Source organism: Callorhinus ursinus, unplaced genomic scaffold (genome assembly GCF_003265705.2).
Source record: "Callorhinus ursinus isolate GAN/ISIS: 27379988/994484 unplaced genomic scaffold, GSC_fseal_2.0 scaffold38, whole genome shotgun sequence".
NCBI classification, from domain to species: Eukaryota; Metazoa; Chordata; class Mammalia; order Carnivora; family Otariidae; genus Callorhinus; species Callorhinus ursinus.
This window is the reverse complement of record NW_027397100.1, coordinates 13,404,831-13,420,310: the sequence shown is the minus strand read 5'-3', so window position 1 is coordinate 13,420,310 and position 15,480 is coordinate 13,404,831. Positions and strand designations below refer to the sequence as shown.

General features: G+C 46.2%; 1 protein-coding gene and 1 long non-coding RNA gene across 4 annotated transcripts in view; one reads left to right on the top strand and one right to left on the bottom strand.

The window, feature by feature from the left end:
• Positions 1–9,707, top strand: part of HCK (HCK proto-oncogene, Src family tyrosine kinase) — a 38,929-nt gene extending 29,222 nt beyond the window's left edge. For all 3 annotated transcript variants that reach the window (XM_025876241.2, XM_025876242.2, XM_073880583.1), the window contains 3 exons: positions 5,325–5,475; positions 6,403–6,534; positions 9,189–9,707. In XM_025876241.2, coding sequence (XP_025732026.1) covers positions 5,325–5,475; positions 6,403–6,534; positions 9,189–9,388 — 483 coding nt within the window. In that variant the 3' untranslated portion in view covers positions 9,389–9,707. The remainder of the gene's footprint in view (positions 1–5,324; positions 5,476–6,402; positions 6,535–9,188) is intronic.
• The window catches only part of LOC141370569 (uncharacterized), a 51,754-nt gene that overhangs the window by 33,276 nt on the left and 2,998 nt on the right, over positions 1–15,480 (bottom strand). The window lies entirely within an intron of this gene.

The window sequence follows — 15,480 nt, the reverse complement described above, 5'->3', positions numbered from 1 at the left end:
ACACATGCTTATTGGGCTCCGGCTATAATAGTACCACCAGCAGTAACAGCCGACAGGCACTGAGTGCTCGGTACGAACGTACAGTTCACCTGGGAAAAACGTGAGTTTGGACTGCGCTGGGTCCATTTAGAAGCAGATTCTTTTATTATAAATAGAGTACAGTGATGTCAATGTATTTTCTCTTTCTTATGATTTCCTTAATAACATTTTCTCTTCTCTAGCTGACTCTTGTAAGAATACAGGGTATAATACATATAACAAACGAAACACGTATAAATCCATTGTTTATGGTACTGGTGAGGCTTTGGGTCAACGGTAGGCTATTAGTAGTTCAGTTTTGGGGGGGAGAGAAGTTGTATGTGGGTTTTTGGCTGTGCAGGGGTCCTAACCCTCGCGTTGCTCAAGAGTCAACTGTACGCTTTTTGTATGTGTCTTGCAAGCACTAACACATCTGTCCTCACATCAAACTTAGAGAGTGGGATTTTTATTATCTATTTTTTAAAGATTTTACTTATTTATTTGAGAGAGAGAGCACGTGAGAGAGCACATGAGGTGGGGAAGGGGCAGAGGGAGAGGGAGAAGCAAACTCCCCACTGAGCATGGAGCCAGCCAACCAGGGGCTCAATCTCAGGACCCCGGGATCAGACCTGAGCCAAAGGCAGACGCTTAACTGACTGAGCCACCCAGGAGCCCCTTTATTATCTATTCTTATGTAAGACTCCTCCAAAGCTTAGTAGCTTGAAACAATAACAGTTTGTTATTTCTTGTGATGCTGTGCGTTGACTGGGGTTGGCTGGGTGGTTAGACTGACGTCAGTCACATGGATGCATTCTGCTGAGAGCTTGCCTGGGGCTAGAATGTCCGGCATGGTGGCTCAGCCTCTGGGATCTCTCTCCCGTGGCCCCTCGTCACTCAGCAGTCCAACCAGAGCTTCTTTACGGCACAGTGGCTACGTTCCAAGAAGGAGTGTTCCAAGGGACCAAGCCCTAATGTGCAAGCACTTGTGAATCCTCTGCTCCCATCATGCTTTGCTACTTTTCATTGGCCAAAGCATGGCCCACGGCCCAGCCCAGGCTCAGGGTCGGAGGGGGTTGCATAAGAGCATGAGTCCCAGGAGGCACAGTGCACTGGGGGCCACCAATGTAACAGTCCAGCCACAGACAGGTCATCCCATTTTACAGAATAGGAAAGTAAGGCATTGCGAAGCAGTTGAGTGCAGATGAGGAAACTGAGGCCCAGTGAGATGAAGTAGTTTGCCTAAATTACTGTGTTGAGGTAGGAGGATACAGCAACAAATGTATCCAAACTCCCAGAGTTTATAGACATTAAACAGTTGGATCTCTAAGAGAGCCATTACCTAAGTGGTCCTGGCTCAGCACTGAAGGATGCAGTATCCAGCAAAATAAATAATGTACACAAACCACAGGACCACTTCTGAAAATCCCATTTTCTCTCTCATTTTCCCTTCACTCTCTGCAGTTCCTCTTACTCCTGGCTTGAGTGCTTTTAGCTTCTGTCTTCTCTTATTCTCTCCTCTCTGTGGGAAAACAGGGGAGGAAAGGGATGCTGTGGGAGGTCATGGCTGGAGCAATTAGCCTGGTCCGGGAGCAACCCAGGAAAGCTTCCCAGAGGAAGTGCCTTCTGGGCTGAACCCTGAAGGACGAGTGGAAGTTAGGCAGCTGCAGTGGAGAGAGGAGGGTACTCTAGATGGAAGAAACAGCCTGTGCCAAAGCCCATGGGAGAAAGAAAAGAGCTGGGCCTGGTCAGCCCATACCTAGGGCTGGCAAAGATGAAGACAGTGTGGTTTGCAGCCTGGAGGGTGTTAAGGGAGACCTGCCTAGGGCCTTCTGGAGATCCCTAAGGCAGAACTCATGGGGGTATGCAAATCCCAGGAGAGGAATACGAGAGTATCTATATATCTAAACAGAGAGAAAAGCAGAGGAATAGGTATATATATATATATATATAAAGGCTTTAAATTTTGGAGACTGGAATGCCAGAGGCATATGGAAATCAAGGCCTGGCATTTTCACTTTAATGGGCCCTGTCCCTAGGGAAACAACAGTCTGGCCTATAACTAAATTATAACCATCAAGCTGGCAGAACTCTTGTTGGGGGAGGGTCAGCCTGGCCAAAGCCACTCTCCCTGCTTCACAGATGGGAAAACAGAAACCAGGAGCAGAGGGCCCAGGGAGAGGAAGGAGGCAACCTGGGACCAGGTCTTCACTTCCAGTCCTAGGAAAGGCAGACGGTGCAGTAGAATATGTCTCACCCCCTGACTGTATGGGGCTCAGACCTACTACAGGCCTTGGTGTCTTCATTTGTCAAATGAGGGAATGAGACCACATCTGTGCTTCTCAAGTTCAAAAGCCTTTTATAAAGTCATAAATCTGTTGGTCAAATGAAATCTTATACAGCAGCTGAACATTTTAAAATAGGTCAAAACAGAGCTGCTCAGATTGAAGAGGGTGCCCTTTGCTTTGTCCCCCCCACTCCCCCACCACCGGCAACCCCGAGCAATCAGTGGGATTCAGTTGGAAGAGCCCAGATCAGGCCCTTCCAGCTCTGATTTTGTGGTTCCCGGATACTCTCAGAAGGAAACCCAAGTTTTTGTTTTTGTTTTTGTTTTTTTCAAACCCAAGTTTTAATGCCCAACATCAGGGCAGCCTGCTTGGTTGACATGAAATGTTACCACTTCATCAACCCCTAGCTCTTAGACCAACCCTGAGCCCAGTGAACCTCTCCATTTTTCATTCATTCAATCCTTGAGAAGCAACACTATGTAAGCATCTGGGCTTAGGAGTCACATAGAGTTTTGGTTTTGAACCCAGCTCTGCCTGTGTTGCTTTGAGCCAGATGCTTAACCTCTCCGAATGCCACTTTCCTCACCAGGGAGCATGAATAGCCACGATTGAAGTGAATACTTATGTGCCACTGTTCTATACCCTTGATGTAGACTTAGAAGATTCATCCTCACATGACCCCTCAGAAGCAGGTTCTGTTGATGTCCTCCCTTCTACGGAGAAGAAAAGTAAGGCAAGAGAAGGGAAGTAGCTTGCTTGAGGTCCCAGAGCTGTGGGGCTCAGACTGAGCTGGTCCAACGCCAGAGTAATTGCAGAGTTACTTAGGCAGTATCCTCTACAGTCTCCTAAATTGGGTTAATCCCACCTACCCCCTTGAGTGCATGTGAAAATCAATAACATGAATGTCTGCCTGTGGGTACTGAAAAAAATGGTAACTAGCAGCATTAGTGCCAAATCCAAGGCCAAAAGTCCAGGTAGAGTGACGGATCAGTGCCCAGACCCTGAGCAGGGATGCTGGAGTTCCACTACTGGTCTCCACTTGGACCAGTTACTTATTTCTCCAGAATTCAGCTTTCTTGCCTGTGACATATGGCTGATAGCAGGCGTACCTCCCCCAAAGCACAGAGCAAATGCTATTTAAGCTCAAATATCATCTCATAGTAAATGAAGAAGCCACAGTGCCTGCCATTAGCATACTAGCCCTTGTTAACTGTTCTGTTGTCTGAGGACTCCTGATAAATCCCTTCCCCTCCCCACCCCTCTGCTCCCGACAAGACCTTGTCTCATCTCACCCCAGGCTTGTGAATCCAAGCAAAATCAGTCTCAAGTTTTTGTTACAGTCTGAAGCCTCACACCTCGGTTCTGGTAGCCACCAGGTTCCCCCTGCTGGCCACTTCCCGCAAGTGCGCCACCCCTTGCCTCTGACCTTGAGCAGGCTTGTGTCTTGGTCTGGTCTGCCTTGTCAGGCTCCCCGACCCCACTCCCCAAATCTCACCAGATTGCACCCAGCTGCAGTCCTCCAGAGCACTGGAGTTCTGCAGTAATTAGAGGCAACATGGGGCACAGGGACTGGAAATCCGCAGACTGGTTTGAGTCTGACATTGAGAATTTTCCTGGTGGGATGATATGGAAAAAGTGTCCCCTGCTCTGTAAAACAGAGATTATAATAACATTTGGCTTGAGGAGCTCAAAGGCCAGTTTGTAAGCCACAAGTGCCGTTTTCTAGGTGTCTGGGTGTTAATTATAAGCCTCTTTATGAGGGTTAATGCACAAGCCCTTGAAAAAGGTCCCTGAGGGGGCACCTGGGTGGTTCAGTCCGTTAGGCGTCTGCCTTTGGCTCAGGTCATGATCCCGGGGTCCTGGGATCGAGCCCCGCATCAGGCTCTCTGCTCAGTGGGGAACCTGCTTTTCCTTCTCCCTCTGTCTACTGCTCTGCCTACTTGTGTGCGCGCGCTCTCTCTCTCTGGCAAATAAAATCTTAAAAAAAAAAAAAAAAAGAAGTCCCTAAGGAAAGATCCCACATCTTTCCATCAGAGGCTTCCAGGGACCCATTGTGAATGAGAATTCTCCATACAGTCTATTATTCATTCAGCAGCCATGATGGCATTAAAATATACATCAGACCATGTCACACTCCTGCTAGAGGACTTCTACCATCTTCCCATTGTGCTCAGTGTACAATCCAACCTCCCCTCCAAACCTAGAAGGTTCTTCGCAGTCAGCAGCCTCCCTCTCAACCTCAACCCCCCCCCCCCGCCCCCATCTCTCTGTGGCAACTTCTGCTCAGCCACCTGTTCCATGAACACCAAATTCATTCCTACCTCTGGGCCTTTGCACGTGATGTTCTTACTGCCAGGAATGCTCTTATTTGACACACTTATTATCACCACTCAGATCTTTGGTAATATTTCACCTCTTCAAAGCAGCCTTCTCTGACTACTCAGTCCAAAACCACAGTCTACACTTCATGTCCTGCTATCCTGCTTTATCCTTTATGGCCCTTACTACTACCTGCAGGGGTCTTGCCTGGCTCACCAGCTGTTCAAATAATATGCCTGCCACCCGTGAGACACTCAGTAGATATTTGTTAAATGAATACATGAATTTTCCCTACCCAGGCTTGAGGATGAAGAAGGTACAAGAGATACAGCAGAATATGACATTAGCCTAGGTTGTCTTCCAGAAAGAAGGCTGGGCATGAGAGGACCTCATAGTATTCTGGTGTATGTGTATGTAGGTCCTGAGGAAATAACGCCATTGCTCTTTCCTCAAAGTAGTCTCTGGAAGTCTTGGAATCCCAAAGAAGCTCCTAAAGAGACCCAGCCCTGAGATTGCCCCCAACCTAGATGGGGAGATAGAGAAATGCCAACCTGCGCTCAGGACCCTTCCACAAGAAAGGGGAAGCTGGCACACATGTTTTCCCATTTTCTCAGACTTAGACACACCTCTTGTGTTTTTGGGCGGGACCCAACTTGGGCTGGGCCAGATGCGAGCATGAGGGTGTCTCTGTTTTGGGTGGAGATTGCAGAAGGCATGGCCTTCATCGAGCAGAGGAACTACATTCACCGAGACCTCCGAGCCGCCAACATCCTGGTCTCTGCGTCCCTGGTGTGTAAGATCGCCGACTTTGGCCTGGCACGTGTCATCGAGGACGAGTACATGGCTCGGGAAGGTAGGGAGCACTGCCAAGGGACCCGTGGGGCCCCCTTGGATAGGTTGTGAGCATTGAGAGTCAAGACATGTGTCTGTCTCCGTATTAGCTATGTTTTAGTAAGCTTGCTGGAGTCCTTCTGGACAGAGTACCCTGGTCTGTAGACTCTCACCGAGTGACTCTGATCAATTTTAGGCTGAGCTAGCCAAATGCATGTGGAAATTAAGGGTAAGAGCAACTTTATGTGTAATAGACAAAAACTGGGAAGAATCCAAATATCCATGAGTAGATGAGTAGTGGAACGGATATATAAATTGTGGTACATTCATGTAATATAATATTACACAGCAATGAAAAATTACAAACCAATGCTCCACCCAACCAAATGGTCGGCTCTCAAAGACATAATGTTGAAATGAAAGAAATCAGACCAAAAAAAAAAAAAAAAGAGCTGGATAGTGCCATTTATATAAAATTCAGAAACAGGCAAACTTGTGGCTGAATAGCAACATAATTTGTGACAGCCAAAAAGTAGAAGCAACAAGAGCACATTATTTGGCCACAATAAAGGACGGAAGGACTGATAGATGCTTACCATGGATAAACTTTCAGAACATCGTGTTAAGTGACAAAGACTGCATATTGTATGATTCCATTCATAGGAGTCCTCGAGGACTCTACTCTTTGGGAGCTGTAGTTCACTGGGATATTGGCTGAATCAACGAGATGGTCCAGAGTGTCAGCTCCCCTGACACGCCCCAAACCCCTCTGCCCCTTCCTCTCCACTCTAGACATCTGTCCTCAGGATGGATAGCCCTTGCTTCCGTGGAGGCTGGACGTAGGGGCAGATGTTAGCAGCCTTGCCCCTGTCCTGCTCCTCACCCTAGCAGACACTCAGCCCTGACTGCTCCCAGACTCTCTCTGACTCTGCTCTGCCCAATCCCACAGGGGCCAAGTTCCCCATCAAGTGGACAGCTCCTGAAGCCATCAACTTTGGCTCTTTCACCATCAAGTCAGACGTCTGGTCCTTTGGTATTCTGCTGATGGAGATCGTCACCTATGGCCGGATCCCTTACCCAGGTAGCGAAGGGGGCATCAGCTTGCAGCTGCTTCCATGGCCCAGCCTGGGTCTCTTCTCTTGTCAGTGTATCCATTCAGATGGAGTTCTTGATCCTTGCCCCCAACCTCCCCTCATCTGCCCCATCTCAGTTAAAGGTACCACCATCCACCCAGTTTCTTAAGCTGAAAATCTGAGGACATCTTTGGCCCTTCCTTTTCTCTCACCCCTTACTACATCCAAAGCAGTCCCAAGGTTTTGGCCACTTGCCTCCAAAATACATGCTCATGTCTAACTCCACTGTCTCCATCCACATTCAGGCCAACATCATCTCCCACCTTGATGGTACAGTGGCCTCCTACGCAGTCTCCCTGCATCTGTCCCTCTCCCTGACAGGCCATTCTCCACTGAGGCCAGAGGGATCCTTCTAGAACTGTGAAACAGATCTTGTCCCTTCTCCACCTCTAACTCTTTAATGGTCTCTCATCGTAATTGGGACAAAATCTCAAACTTCTAATTATGGCCCGTGGGTCCTACATGGTCCAGCCCCTGCCTACTTCTCCAGCCTCATCTCATTCTGTATCCCACCATGCAGTCCTCTAAAGTATCATACATGACCCCTACTTATCATTCATAATACCCCATACTGTCTCATTCATAGTATTCATTGCAATTGACAACTATATATTTGTTTAATATTCTCCCCCACCAAACACTGAGCTCCATGAGGTCAGAAATCATGTCTGTATTCCTCACTAGTGTATGTGCACTGCTCACCTCTGTGCTTGGCACATGGTGGGTTCTTAATAACTATTCGTTGAATGGATTAATTTATCCCCATGCCTACGGGCAGCACCCTACGCTGAGTAGACCAGGTAGTTACAAAGACGTACCCAACATGTAGATTGCCTGAGAGTCCATAAATAATGTTATTCTCTGTTCTTTTCTGGTTCAGATGTCTCCTGTTCTGTAGCCAGAACACTGGGGAGAAGCAGAAAGGCAGATATAAAGACTCCCTGACTTTGTATATAAACCATCCTGAATTTGAATCTCACCCCATCAGCAATTACACTTGGAGAAAGTCACTTCACTTCTCCTACCCTAGTGTCTTCACCTTTAAAAAAATATAGTAATGGTATCTACCTTGCAGAAGTGGTTGTGAAGATTAGAAATAAGAGGAATAGACGGTTGGTTCATTCATCAGTTTTGATCGAATCCCTCCTGTGTGTTAGGCACTGGGGATATGGTGAGTCGAGCACATTCTAGCCTGGAGGGACACACACAACAGACACACACTCTCAGCTGGAGATTACTTCTGAGCAGAGAATGAAGCAGGGCGAGTGAGAGGGAGTGACGTGGGGCACCTGTGGTGCTCCCCAGCTCCTGTCAGAGCGGGTCCTATTTGAGTTGAAAGACAGCTCAGTGAGGAACTAGGGGAAAGACTCCAGGTAGAAGACACTGCTAGCTCTTAGGCTCTGAGGTGTATCTGAGGAAAGAACAAGGAAGCCTGGGAGCTGGAGACAAGGAATGAGAGCAGATGGTGAATGATGAGGTTGGCAGGGGCCAGATCAGGGAGGGCCCATGGCCATGCTGAAGACTGTGGACTGTGGCTGTTAGTCTAAGTGTATGGAAGCCATTGGAGGGTTTGAGTCAGGGAAGTGGCATCATCTGATTTCCATCTTTACGTGATGCTTTGGTTCAGCATGGAGAGTGGATTGGGGGCTGGGGGGAAGGTAGTAGCCACAGCAGCGGGATAGGGAGAGGTGGTGGAGACAGAGGTAAACTGATGGGCTGATACTATCTTTCAAAAGAAGGAAAAATGTGACCTGCTGATATGGAAGGTGAGAGAGAGAAGAATCAAGGCTGATCCTCTTGGTTAATTGAGCAGCCAAGTGGGTAATGGTCTGGGGTTAGAAATCCAAGAGTTCTGGTTTAGCCCTGTTAAAATGGAGGTGACTTGTAACATCCAAGTAAAGATGTTGAAGGAAGCACTCGGATATATGAGTTTGGAGCTCTAGACTGATAATTTAAAATTGGGCATTGTAGACATGTAGAAGATTGTTCTTAAAGATATCTCACATAAACTTCAATTGAACAAGGAAATAGTCCCATTCACAGAGTGACACTGAGACAGACTGCCTCTTTTGTCTTGAGAGTACACCGGTAAAAGCCAGGCAATGGGTTATGGAACCAAATCCATTAGGATGCATTAGGCTCTAAGTAAGAAAATAACTAAGAATGGCAGAAACAATAGGCAAATTATTAACCTCCATGAGTCTGGCATTGGTGACCGGCCAGGTCAGGTGCTCAATAGCACTCAGGTCTGTGGGTTAGCGTCTCTGTGATTGTCTTCCCTGTGTGGCACTGCAGCTCCAAGAATCATGTTGTTTCTCAGTGTCGTTGGAAAGAGGAAGGGTGTATCTTTCAAGGGAGGAACACCTTTCCTGGCAGTCTCCCGGGACAATGCTCCTCAGCTCCCGTTGGCCAAAACTGGGTGCCATGGTCCTGCCTTAGCTATAGGGGAGGCTGGGGAAGGGGTACCTGGCTTTCATAGTGGGAGGGGCTCAGCTCCCAGGGGAGGTGGGAAGTGATAGCTGCTGGGGAGGCAACAGTCTCTGCCACCCTGGGGTTTCCCTGTCCCAGTCCCTCCCTCTTTAATTCCATGGCTCCTTCTCAGGGATGACAAATCCTGAGGTGATCCGGGCACTGGAGCGCGGATACCGCATGCCTCGACCAGAGCACTGCCCTGAGGAGCTCTACAACATTATGACACGCTGCTGGAAGAACCGCCCTGAGGAGCGGCCGACCTTTGAATATATCCAGAGTGTGCTGGACGACTTCTACACGGCCACTGAGAGCCAGTACCAACACCCGTGATGGGCGGACCCGGACGGGGCCAGGTACCCCGCTGATGCCCAAGAGGTGCCTCCAGCGTCACCTGCTGGTGCCGGCTCACCCTTGCTGGTCCCAGACACCACCCACCCCCAGCTCCAGCCACAGTTCCTCATCTGTCAAGGGGTTCAACCGGACAATCTCTTTTTGACTCCAGCAATCTACAATCCGCGCCCCCCTCAGGAGACCCCAAGTTGATACTTCTATTGCCTGGGACAGCTGGATTCCAGTTACAGCTGTGGTTTGGATGGGAAACTTTAAAAATAATGAAATAAGTATTTAAATAAAAGATACAAATGCTAAAGGCTTTACTGACAGATCAGCGTGCCCTGTCCTGCCTGCCAGTTCCTGAATATCACCTATTTGCCCTTTTGCTGGATGACGAGTCAGAAAGAGGGAAGGACCCTTCCAAAGACCAGGCGTATGAAGACAAGTGGGGTCCAAGGCTCCCAAGGTTTCTAACTGCCCCCAAATAGTCACTGGCTGTGTGAGTTTCCTATGGCTTCTGTAACAAATGACCACAAACTTGGTGGCTTAAAACGCAAATTCATTATCTTACAGTTCCAGAGGTCAGATGTCTGAAATGGGTTTGGCAGGGTTGTGTGCATTTTGGAGCCCCTAGGGGAGAATTCATTTCCTTGGCTTTTCCGGCTTCTAGAGGCAGACACGTCCCCCCGACCCATGCTTCTCTTACACTCATCACTCCAATCTGCTTGTCATCAAGGTTCCTTCTGTGTCCTGCCTCCCTCTTTCTCTTGTAGGGACACCTGTTGGTACACTGGGCCCACCTGGATAATCCAGACTAACTTTTCCGTTTCAAGATCCTTAATCACATCTGCAAAGCCCTTTTTGCTACGTAAGACAACACATTCACAGGTTCCAGGGATCAGGACAGACATCTTGGGTGTGGAGGAGGAACGTTATTCTGCCTATCACACTGGCACAGGGATGCTGGATGGGTTTTTGTCTCCAAAGAGCTGAGTTGGCCAAGATGATAAGAATGATTTTTCATGACGGGGGCCCTGACTTTCCTGACAACCTGCCCTGACACATGAGCTGATTAGTCTGGGTCTCCCCTAGGGCTGCAGGGCTGTCCGCAGCCTGCGCATTTCCCATGGCCAAGCAGCCATCATGGTTGTTAAGATGGTACCCACCATTGTAGGAATACCAGGGTCTGGAGATGTGGTTGCTGAGAGGTATCTGGTAGCCTGCATGGGAAGCTCTCAGTGGAGGGGAGGGAGATGTGGGATGGAAGTGGAGAAGACAAGGAGGCAATGGGCCCTTCCTGCATGTTATTTCAGTTGAAAGCATTAGCTTTCGTTGTAAGGGGAATGCTGGGAAGAGGTGGAGAGCAAGATGGGGAACCATTGACACCTTTCTATATTACTGCATCTCCTGAAGGGTTTACATTACAGCACCTGCCAGGGGCCCCTGGAACCCTATATTGAATTGATTTTGCACCCCTGAGCAGCACAGAGGAACTGGGAATAAGCTGTGGAAAATGAAGCTAGCAGTGTTTCTTTCTTCTTTTTTTTTTTAGATTTATTTATTTATTTATTTATTTGAGAGAGCGAGAATGAGAGAAAGAGAGTACATGGGGGGGAGGGTCAGAGGGAGAAGCAGGCTCCTCGCTGAGCGGGGAGCCCAATGTGGGACTCGATCCCGGGACTCCGGGATCATGACCTGAGCCGAAGGCAGTCGCTTAACCAACTGAGCCACCCAGGCGCCCTAGCAGTGTTTCAATTTACCTAGTTGGTAACTGAATTTCTCTCCTGCTTTCTCCTTTGGGATATGTCTTTGGGTATCCGAAAGCAGAGCTCAGGCTCCTTTAGTAGGAATTTGCACTCATGATTTGTGGTACATTGTATTGCTGTTCAGTAATCCATAAGCGAGAGCCTACTGCTACATAGACAAGACCGGGGGTCAATTTGCACCCTCCTGCTCTTTCAGTTTACACTGCCTATACTGTGATTTATGCCTCTGGTCACAGGAAAGACAGATTAAAACGTGGGGACAGATACAACACCAAAGCACAAGCCATGAAAGAAAATATTGATAAATTAGACTCCATTAAAATTAAAAACTCTACTCTGAGAAAGACACTGTTAGAAAATGAGGGTGGCTCAGTTGGTTAAGGTCTGCCTTCAGCTCAGGTCATGATCCTGGGGTCCCGGGATCGAGCCCCGCATCGGGCTCCCTGCTCAGCGGGGAGCCTGCTTCTCCCTCTCCCTCTGCCTGCCGCTCCCCCTGTTTGTGCTCTGTCAGATAAATAAATTAAATCTTAAAAAAAAAAACTAAACATGTTCTTACCATACAATCCAGTAATTGCACTCCTTGATATTTACTGAAACAATTTGAAAACTTCTGTTCACACAAAAACCTACACACTGATGTTTATAGTAGCTTTATTTATAATTGTCAAAATTTGGAAGCAACCAAGATACCCTTCAACAGGTGAGTGGATAAACAAACTGTGGTATATCCATATAATGGAATACTGTTCAGTGATCAAAAGAAATGAGCTATCAAGGCACGGAAGAAACTTACATGCACATAGCTGAGTAAAAGAAACCAATCTGAAAAGGCTCCATACTATCAGATTCCAACTCTAGGACATTTTGGAAAAGGCAAAATTGCAGAGATAATAAGATCAATGGTTGCCAGGGGTTTGGCAGAGAGGGAGGGATGAACAGAATGGAACATAGGGGATTTTTAGGGTAGTGAAGCTATTCTGTATGATACTCTTAATGATAGATACATCTGTCAAAACTCAATGTACAACAGAAAGAGTGAACCCTAATGTAAACTATGGACCTAAGTTAATAATAATAACAGGCTCATCAACTGTAACATATGTAGCACACTAAGGCAACATGTGAATAATAGAGGAAACTGGGGGCTGGATGAGAGGGCACATGGGAATTTTGTGCTTTCTATTCATTTTTCTGTAAACCTAAAACTGCTCTAAAAAATAAAGTCTGTTCAATAAAAAAGCACACAAAGACATGGAGATAAATTTAGTGCCACCAATTCTTTGGGAAAACTGCATGCACTCCTCCCCTGGAAGGCATCAAAGAAGGCACAGACAAGGTGACCCATTCTAAGATGTCCATGACTTGCTGTAATCTAGTATCTAGCTGTGGCTTTGAGTTTAAACACAGGGAAAGTACTTGTTTCATTTCCCCCTTGTGAGTTGAAATAAAACTGCGTCCTTATTCCCTGACCTGGGCCCTCAGTTTTGTCATGTGTCTGTCCTCATCACCATATATTCTGACATAAGGCTGTATCAATTTGCATTCCTTTTGGAAGTTGGCAATGCCTGCTAGTTGTTGCCATATCCATGTTCCCCCTTCTTCCAGAGAAATAGCATTTTTATTAGGGGGCACGTAACTACCCAGAATGAAGGCTGCACTTCCCACTCCCCCTTGCAGCTAAGTGTGGCCAGGTGGATTAAGTTCTGGTGAATGGGTTGTAAGTGGAAGTGTGCTATAGCACCTTTCAGTATCCTTTCTTAAAAGACAACTGATATGAACTCTTTGCCCCTTATTTTTCATCTCTTCCTCTATCTTGCTGCCTAGAATATGCATGTGAAGGCTGGAGCTCTAGCTACCATCTTGGACCCTGAGGAACATGAATTAACACAAAGGATGGCAAAGCTGGATGGGGCCTAGATCTCTTAAAATATTTTAAGCACACCACCATAGCAACTAGAAGGTCCTCCAACTTTTACCTCAGAGGGTGTGGCATGCACTGTCAGGATCCCTTGAATGGACTAGATGTTTAGCTGCCATTATCTGCACCACTGTATGTCTGAGGGCTCTTTTCCTAAAGCTGCAGAAAGCTCAGCTGCCAGTGTTCCCAGAAGGCCAAAAGTGCTGAGGAATTCACCCACTCTGGGATAAATCCTCAACTAATGACTTTTGGGAGTTGGTGTATAAATACCCCAGCTTCCTTGCTCCCCTGGGTGTGGTAACCGTGAGGTATGTGTTTTGGGTTGTTGCCCAGAGTTTCCCCATGGGATTACACTTCAGTTACTCACAGAGGTAAGTTGCTTGACAACATACCTTCGCCAAGTATAGCTCTGACATGACTGTGGGTTGACAGTTTCATTTATATTCATGAAGAAAATGAAAATGAAATAATGAAGATGTACATTGGAACTTCACTCATTCGTCAATGACATGAGCAGCTTCTTTGCCAACTCAGGTAAGAGCTTCAAATACTGTCACATTTTTGTGCTGATCATAATGTAACTGATACAGATACAGCACACTTAACCCTTAATCTGCACTATTGCCTTTTTCTTTAGCACGTGAGGTCTAGACCAGGGTTTGGCAAAAAACCATGTTTTATTGGAACACAGTGACGCCCGTTATTTGTTGACTGTAGTGGCTTTTGTACCGCAAGGCAGGGTTGAGAATTATGACACAATCACACAGTCTACAAAGCCTAAGGTATTTATTATCTGGCCCTTTACAGAAAATGTTTGCTAGCAAAACAAAAGTTCAAGCCCTGATTTGTAGCGTTTGCTGATTTAGGGGGGTATAAATATTCTCATCATTGCCAATTTAAAGCTTCCAACCAGAAGTGCGTTATGACTTTCATGGACCTTAGGCACTTCTGCCTTTGTAGGACCCTAAAAATATATTTTTTATTTTATTTTATATTTATATATTATATTTTATATTTATAAAATACATATTATATTTTATATTTATAAATATAAATAAGAATATTTTTATTTAAACATCTATATATTTAATATATATAAATATTTATTCAAATATTAAATATAGAGTCAACAACTACATTGATAGAAAGATGAATATACCAATAGTACATATGAACACTTTCCCTTCGACCTCAAAATTCATATTTTCCTTCTGATTTTAAAAGAGATTAACTTCTTTTCATGGCCTCTAAAAGTGGAGTGGGCCTTGTGTACTGTGCCTACTGCATTAATGGATAAGTTGGCTCTGCTACCAGTTCAGTGCTACTGAACTCAGAACTGGGGAAAGACGTGCAGTAGTGCACCATTTCATAGTATTTCTATTATACAGATAAGATAGGTATGAATAACCTCAAGAGCAAAGATAAAATATAGTAAAATGATTAGGAAGTAGAGTTTTGCATATTTCAAACTTTTGGTTTTAATATCATTTATTTAATTTAAAATTTACATAACTTAATTTTCTTTTTTTTTTAAAGATTTTATTCATTTATTTGAGAGAGAGAGAGCATGAGAGAGGGGAGGTCAGAGGGAGAAGCTGACTCCCCGCCGAGCAGGGAGCCCAATGCAGGACTCAATCCTGGGACTCCAGGATCATGACCTGAGCCGAAGGCAGTTGCCCAACCAACTGAGCCACCCTGGTGCCCCAACATAACTTAATTTTCAATTAATTTTCTGGTGTCCCTTCACCTCCCAAATAAACTACTCTGGCTTGAATCCTTGTCTCAGAGTTGGCTTCTGGGGGAAGCCAAGCTAAGACAGAGGAAAGTAAGCTTCTGACTTGTTAAGCCACTGTTATTTTAGTGTGTGTGTGTTGGGGGGGTTCTTTCTTACAGCTGGATCTTTTCCTAACTGATAGGGTGAGGCTTGAGATAATTCATAATGCAAACATTCAAAAACAATTTTTTGGAGCACATACTTAATAGGGACACAGTTGGTAACAACATAAATCCAGTCCAGGTCTTTGTGGGAGATAGAGAATAACAAATGACCAAATTGTATCTATATCTGTATGTGGCCAGGGAATACCTCTCTAAGGAGGTGACAGTGGAGCTGAGACCCAAACATGAGAAGGAGCTAACCACACAAAATGTTGAGAGAAGAGTATTCCAGATAGAAGGAACTGCAAGTGCAAAAGTCCTGAGGTGCAGATGAGCAGGGCCAGTTCCAGGAATATCTGTGTGGCTGGAACCCCGTGGGTGAGGGAAGGAGTGGTAGGAGACAAGCTTGATCATGCAGGGCCTTGCAGGCCATGATGAAGACTTGAGATTTTATGTTATCACAGTGGCTATTAAATGGAGAATCAAGATTAGAGGTGACAGGAGCAGCAGGCAGGAGGAAGCCACAT